We start from the raw sequence: 8,341 nt of genomic DNA on the forward strand, positions 1-8,341 counted from the left end.
TACATTGAAAGTCAATGGAGAAATCTTTAAATCTTCTTCAGGCTTCTTCCAATTCTAAATGCTACTCCTCCCACATACTTTCACCTACAAACGTAATTCAAACTTGAAACTACTCACAAAATGTTCAGCTATTAGAAAATGATTCAGCTTTTTGATATCTTTTACAGGTTATGTGTTATCACTGTTTAAGTTTAGTGCTTCTTTAGGGTTTTTCTGCATTTTTTCAGGGCTGCTCAGTGTGGCTGATGTGACAGCTACAGTGCAGAGGAGAGATAACATATTCTTAGAAATTTCTCTTTAACTTGCTCTCACGGCCACAATTCTTATCTGGTCAGTGTAGGAGGAAATCCAAAGCTTTCTCACTTTTCAAGCCAATTTACAATACAAATAAGGACACCATCAGATCATCTAAAGATTTATTGTGTTATGGGGGACAATAAATTGTGAGGAGAATGAGAGGGGAAGAAAGACAGATATTTTTTCAGAGAGAGGTAATAGAAAAGAAGAAAATAACAAATGAATCAAAAACTTGGCCTTCAGACTAAACAGAGTATGAAAGGCAGGGTTGTTGATGCCTGTAAAGGCATGTGCTTTTCCGCCGTTGCCCACTTGCCTGCTTCCGCTCACACACACACACACACACACACACACACACACACACACACACACACACACACACACACACACACACACACACACACACACACGCACACACACATCAAACCTGCGTACCTCTGCATCAGTGCCTGTGACAGGATGAACTATTTTATGCAGAAAAGCTCTGGCTTGCATACTAGGTGGGCCTGTGTGTTGTGGGTAACACATATGCACCGCAACTGTAGGCTATTGTATTTTTAAACTGTTCACTCAATAGTTCATGTGAAGATATTGAAGTAAATATTCCCCAGTATTATAAGAATATGTGTCACTGGGCAACTGGTGCAATGTGGTGATAAAAAAGCAACTTCATGACAGCGTTAAAACTTGCTGTTTAAAACACCCAGCGCTGTCTTCACTGGAAATGGACACAGGAAGTGATGTAAGTGCATCAGCTGAGGGAGCTGAACAGAAGAAAAGGGTATGAACAGTGAACACCACCGTGGATGAGTAGACAAAGAACAGAACCACCTACAGAAAATCCAACTTGACAAACAAAGAACGAAATCCAAAGAAAAGGCAAAAGTACTGCCCACGCTGTTTGTTTGAGAAGTGAGACTGAGGAAGCACCAACAGAAACACAACAGCAATGAGCAATTAGCACAAATTAACATATAGAAATGAGACCAATCAGCTTCACAAGCTTACAGGTGGATGCCCATCTGTAGAGGTGGTATTGAATTCTAAATCCTCTGATGCTTTGTGGCCTTAACTTAGACAAGAAGCACACCGAAAACAAGGCTTTGATGCTGAAATCCAATCTCTATTTATTCTCCTTTAATATTCCTGTTCATCGTTCATATTTCCAAGAAATACAACTATCTTCTGTGGGTTGCTTCCCTCATTGAGATGCCATACATGTCCTCATGTACAGGAACTCATGGGAAATCATCACACACCAGAAGGGGAAAAAGTAAAGATTGTGTTTTGGCCCTTGAGCCGAAAGGCAGTTCCACTTCCTCTACCCCTCCTCCTCTTCCTCCTGCAATCCCTCTTCTCATGGCTGAGTCAAGTGACCAGCTGACTGGGGATTTCCGGGACAGGTCATGCTATTAAAACCAAAGTCCGTCCTTGTTTTCCTGCTGTTCTGGTTTGTTAGTTCTGTTCATTTTTCTCTTTCAAGTAAAATGAAGGGGACTTGGTTCTTTAGTCCCAAGCATGTATTGAAAGTATTGTACTGCAGGATAGCTTCATGAAGAATGTATAAAAACACAAAACTCAGGATTGTGAATAGCTACAGACAGCAGCATAATTTCTCATGACATATTTTGACAAGGGAAAAGGGCGAAATGCTTTCTCATTCTGTAACAGCTTGTGGCCTCAATGTGCAGTTTGGAAAATTCAGACCTCATAAATAAGAGCTGAAGTTTGTATGTTTTATCTTACACCAAAAAGAGAATAAGTACCATTGTGAAGAACCATATTTTATGTGAGTAATGATGCACTCGTTTGGGCAATATTCTACAGTTTTCAGAGCAAGCCCCAGTGACTTTTTAGGCTAACATCTGAGTCTGCAGGGTTTGAATATGAGACTGTTGTGTGACATGGTTGTATTTACACTCTTTCCTTCACTGTAATGTTTTTTGCATTGGGAATGGCTTGATGTGTGTCAGTGAAAAGAAGATAACTGAGCCCTTTTCCAACTTGTTTCTTAAAGTTTTGACTCTCGAAACTTCCTGGTTAAATAACAGTTAAATGAACAATCTCTACTGGCACCAGAGACTTGCAGCAGAAATCACAGACAAGCCATTCTGACCACAATCATCACGGTGTGTGCGGTCACCACATGGTGTTTCACTGCAGGGCTCGGCTTAACTCGACTCTACTCGTTTTTTTTGGTTTTCCATTAACCAAAGTTGTAGATAGTACCCAAGTTGTAGATAGGAGCCAGTTGAGGTGGTTCGGGCATCTGGTAAGGATGCCCCCTGGGCGCCTCCCTAGGGAGGTGTTCCAGGCACGTCCAGCTGGGAGGAGGCCTCGGGGAAGACCCAGGACTAGGTGGAGGGATTATATCTCCAACCTGGCCTGGGAACGCCTCGGGATCCCCCAGTCGGAGCTGGTTAATGTTGCTCGGGAAAGGGAAGTTTGGGGTCCCCTGCTGGAGCTGCTCCCCCCGCGACCCGACACCGGATAAGCGGACGAAGATGGATGGATGGATGGATGGATGGTAGATAGTACCTGATACGTTTTATGTTACCACCTTGGTCGAGGTTCCAAGAGAGCTGAGCCGATACTAAAAGGTGGAGTTAAAACACTGCAGACCACTGATTGGTCAGAGAGAATAGTCACTAGGGCGCGGGATATTCTGCACATACCCGTGACTTTTAAATAGCCAAGCTGCCAACAATAGCAACAAAATTTTTTTATTCACTTGACCCAGATTTAAAAAAAAAAATGGTAGCCCGCAAAACCCATACACTACGTTACATTATATGCTGTACACTACTGTACACTACTGTACACTACGGACATTACGGCATACACTATGCAGTAAACCATGCCGCACACTACGCTGCACATTATATTCTATATACTATGCCGTACACTACAGACACTACGCCATACACTACTCCATACACTGCGCCATACACTACGCCATACACCACACCGTACAATTGACAAAGTGCAGATGTTCTTCTGTTTGGTTGCCAATTAAAGAATCTAGCGAGAGTCGCGTTGAAGAGGCAGTTTCATGCAGCGGTTATGGCGATTAGCTGAGAATCCCACCTGACAGGGTTACTATCCGCAGTGGAAAAAGAAAAAAGAAAAGTACTGGTACCAAAACAATGAGTCGAACAGAGCTGTATCACACAGTGGAAACCCAGCATAAATGACCTAACTGTTGTTGGAGGCTTTGATAGATCGACATGTTTTCTTGACATTCTGATCAGCATTTGTCCTTCCAACCAGTGGCTCAGTTCACCACGGCTGTCTCTCAAACTTGCAGACTTTTTTAACACGTTTTAATTCAATCTTGCAGGTGAAAATGCTTGCTCTTGGGGGAATTACTGGAATTGTTGGGTCTTTGTAAATTATAGAGTCTCTATCTGTAAAGTGTCTTGAGATAACTCTTGTTATTTGATACTAAAAATAAAACTGAATTGAATTGAATTGAAAGTGAGGTAAATGGAGTTACATTTAGGCTTCTGTTACACCCACAGTGTGTCAGTGTGATTTTCTCTGGTCCTGAGTCCTGTGTCCCTCCTTCTTTGAAATAAAATGGCAAACTTTTTTTTTTTATTAGGCTACTGTCCACTATTTCCAACTTTACTCCAGGGCACATATTGCAACAACAACAGTCTGTGGTTGGGATAGATAATCTGTCCACTGTTAGCTAACTGCTGCTGCTGTCAGGCTCACTTCCCTAAGTGGGAAAACAGACAATATAATGTAAAAACTCAAAGCTGGCTATATCCTATATACATCCTTTATTCTTGCAAATGTTCATTCAGCTGCCAAATCAATCAATTTATTTGTCACATAAAGTCATATAAAATATTTTTTTAATGAAATGTTACCCAGCTTGCCATGTTCAATGTGTGTTAAAATAAAAGTCTGTGGTTGGTAGACACCGCTTTTCTTTCACTTTTCCATATGCAACGCTGGATGATTTGCAAATCTTGAATGCAACCACAAACCTACAAAATCATAATGTAACATGGGGATTGGAAAGAGGCAGATTAAAAAAAGGGGAAATAAAGCCTTTGTTATGGCTGCTGGCCCGATAACTATACGGAAACTGAAATCTGTGATCTTGCTGCGTGCAATATGAACTTCACTGTTCTTTCATGGGTGCCAATGACTATTTCAAATGCGTCCATTTTTTTGGATGAATTATTCCTTTACTTCTCACCTTGTCTAAGTTTCAGTCTTTAAAAGTGTAACGACAAACCACACACGCATACAGGCAATTGATTGAAGAAACACACACACAGAATCCACAGAAGCCACAGCAACTGTGTGAGACAAATATATACACAGGAAATGCCTCCCACTCGCTTGCCCCTAGTACATGCTGTCTCTCTCTCTCTCTCTCTCTCTCTCTCTCTCTCTCTCTCTCTCTGAACATTACTCATGGTGGTGTGTTGCTGAGCAGCAGCCAGTCGTATTTTTCCCCTCGCTGAGCTCACTCTCATACTCTGCTCTGACTCTCTCGGCTCCGCGGACAGACGAGACCTCTCCTCTCTTGCTCCTCTTCTTCACTCTCTCTCTCTCCTCTTCCTGTCTGTTATTTCATTGCATCTTCTACCTTTATCTGTTTTTTTTTTTTTTTTTTTTTTACATTTCTCCCTCTATCTCACCCCCCCCCACCGTCCCCCCCACCCCCCTGTGCCAGGGGCATTAGTGGGGGTCCCAGAGAGTGTGTGTGTAGTGAGTGAAAGTGTTGGGTTTCGGCATGGAAGCAATGGCACTGTATACGTTTCGCGCCACAGAGGGTGATGAACTCAGTTTCAACAAGGGAGACTTGCTCAAGGTAAAGGAAATATTTTGTTTCACTCTTTATTTATCTATCTATCTATCTATCTATCTATCTATCTATCTATCTATCTATCTATCTATATATCTATCTATCTACCATGTACTTATAGATCAGAACAGAGTAGTCGACCAACAGATTAGCCACCTCTCTCTCTCTCTCTCTCTCTCTCTCTCTCTCTCTCTGGCTCCTCTGAGATGATTACAACAATTATAACTTTAGCGTCCACAGCTCTTGACTCCGTATCCAGGTGCTGCTGTTGCTGACTAAAGAAAGAGCAGTATGAGAAACCAGCCAACAGACAACCTGAACACGTGTCGAATGTTACAAACGTTTTTCAATCGAGAAAGGGATTGGAAGCTAAAAAAATAAATAAAAAACCTTTCCAGGAATATTTATACTTCCACAGTTTTAAAACAATGTTTGTTGCATCCTGTAGTTTAAAGGAATAGTTTGACATTTTGGGAAATACAATTATTCTCTTTTTTTGCTGATCGGAAGATATCTAATTTGTTTAACTTGCACAGGCACAGTAAAAAAAACACTGGTCTGGTGTTTGCAGGTGTTTGGTTATGCTACGCTACGCTAACCGACTACTGGCTGTTGCCTCACATTTATGCTCTCACGTAACTCTTTGCGAGAAAATACAAAATCAAAACAAGTGCGTTTTCCAAAATGACAGAATATTCCTTTAAACAAGTCATTTTTTTTTTGCTTTGGATGCAAAACAAACATTTTATTAAAGCTACAGCTGTTTTTTTTCTGATGGATAACAGGCCATATGCAGTGCTGAGGTAGTTCCTGCACAACTGGAAATAACTGTAGGAGAAAATCGTCCCTCTAAAACATCAGCAGTAAACCTCAGGATTAAAGTGCAAGAGCTTCTCTCCAGACTTACACTATATGGCACCAGCTGGTCATAATGTACACAGACAAATTCAGGGCAGAAGAAACAGGACTTAGCCTCAGCAGAGCAGAGTGCAATGCTGCTGCAGGACAAGTTTCTGGGGCAGCTCTTCTTCTCTCTGGGAAAACCCTTATGCTCATTATCATATTGCTATGGTCACTTGCACATACCATACATCACTAGTTTGTGAAAGGTATTGAAATGATAGATGAGGCAGGTGGAGGGAAAAACCTCATAAAAAAAACCAAAAAAAAAACATGAGATGTATTTAAATATGTCAAACAGGATAATGTCCGAGAGTGGAATTTCCCTTTGATTGTATGCAGCAGGCTGGTATAATTATTCATCCCAGACACACTTTGTTCCAATATTAGACACCACAAAGAATAAAGCAGCTTCTTTCGTGTCGTACAGATCTTGATCTGGTAGCGCATGCATTTTTTTTTTGGAAGCAAGTAAAAGAAAGTTATTTATAGGCCTACTATTTTTTTTTTTTTAAACACAGCTGTTTGCAGGATGCACGGGGATGAAGTAAAGCATCTATTAGTGGCTATGCAAGATAAATAACTGTAATATGACGATGCTGAAACAAAGTGAAGCCACCAACGTGTATTCTAATATTGATGTAAAACCAAGTCTTGCAATGTATTTCATAAATAAAATAGGCATATTACATACCTGTCTGGAGGAACAGGGCCAATTCAGGACCGTTTTGAATCCCTTCAAATCTGACCGACTGATTGAGGTTGACTGATGTTATTGTCACTTCCCTTTTTCCTCTTTGCTAATTCTGCCCCATTATCAGCCACAACCACATATGATGGGGAAAAAAATATAAATCTCTATAGAAAAATCTCCCCCTGCCTTCTTTTAACTTGCTAACTTTGCCTGGGAAAATGTAAACAAGGCATTAAAGAATTAAGGTAAGTATATAAAAATAGCCAATCTTCTTGCTAATGGTCTCGTTAGGTCATAGAGAGGCATCAGTATGAAACTGAGTTTCATACTGTAAAAATTCCTTGTAGCTGCTTTAAAACACTGTTCAGCTTACAGTATGTGCCATGTTTTCTTTCTCCCCACTGGGATAAACTGCTGTCTAGTCTCAGCCAAACAGCTCTGGTTCAGACTTGGGTCAAACTGTCCTTTTAAATAATTCCTCACAATTCTTTATTCCTGCTCACAGCACCAGATCGCCAGGGCTTTACAATATCACAACAACTCATATAACGTCATGCGAAATGTCCATCATTTAAAACAATCCTGTCACTACTTACTAGAGTTTTTGTCTTTCGTTCTATTGGAGTGCATTGTTATAATATAATTCCTGTTGTGCAGTGGCCATGGTTCAAACAGACTGACTGGAGTGTAGTACCCATAATGAAATGATAAAAATAGCTTCATAGTTAAATAAGAAAGTAGCTGCTATGACATTCTGTTTAAACCTGGAAGACAGTGCGGCCAAGTGTAACCCAAGGGACACAAATTGGAATGTGAAAACACACGTTTCTTTTGTTCTCCAAACCCCAACACATTCAGTTTAGTTGGATTTGGACTGTGTGGCAGACTCCTCTGTCACTGGCAGCAACTAAAATCATAGGGAGTAGCCATGTAATACACTAAAGAAAAGTGCTACTTTTTAAGACCCAAGCCCAGAAACAGCCTGTCTTTCTGAGTGCCTGGCTGAGACCTCCAGGTGCAGGGAATCACCTGACTGGTTTCAGCCTCATTAAAAGTTCAGAGATTTACAGCCTAGTGCAGATGTTCATGTCAGAAATGTTGTATTTTTCCTTGATTCAGTATGATTGTTATTTTAAGGGTTTGTTATGTAATTGTTAAATCCATTGGCATGGTCTGGAAGGAGCTGAGTCAGTCACAGTTGAATCAGTGGGGGTTGTCATGGATAAACATCCTAAATATACATATCCAACATACAAATGAAGAAGAACGAAATATTTCGTTTTCGGATTTGACTGAGCTCAGACGGTTTAATTTCCAAAAATTAGTTATAACGAAAAAAACGGCTTGGCTTTTTTCTCCCCCCAATGATGCAGGACTTTAACAAAAGATTTAGAACTCTTTTAACACTGTATTGTTTAACTAGGCTAATAAATGGTCTTGTCTGCAGGGAGTAAAGAAGAAGAGTAATCAGCTTGATTTTATTGCACATTCAAGAGCTTTCGATGCATCTGTAATGTACCCCTAGCAAAGTGTAATATATATATATATATATATATATATATATATATATATATATATATATATATATATATATATTTTTTTTTTTTTTGGGGGCTTTTTTC

At 40.3% G+C, this 8,341-nt stretch overlaps 1 protein-coding gene across 1 annotated transcript in view; it reads left to right on the plus strand.

Annotated features, from left to right (window-relative positions):
- Positions 1-4,742: 4,742 nt before the first annotated feature.
- grapa (GRB2 related adaptor protein a) overlaps positions 4,743-8,341 on the plus strand; it is a 32,427-nt gene continuing 28,828 nt past the window's right edge. The window contains exon 1 of the mRNA XM_028600696.1: positions 4,743-5,131. Within this exon, the coding sequence (XP_028456497.1) occupies positions 5,054-5,131 (78 nt within the window). The 5' untranslated portion in view covers positions 4,743-5,053. The remainder of the gene's footprint in view (positions 5,132-8,341) is intronic.

The sequence above is a fragment of the Perca flavescens genome, chromosome 15 (assembly GCF_004354835.1).
Source record: "Perca flavescens isolate YP-PL-M2 chromosome 15, PFLA_1.0, whole genome shotgun sequence".
In the NCBI taxonomy this organism is placed as follows: domain Eukaryota; kingdom Metazoa; phylum Chordata; class Actinopteri; order Perciformes; family Percidae; genus Perca; species Perca flavescens.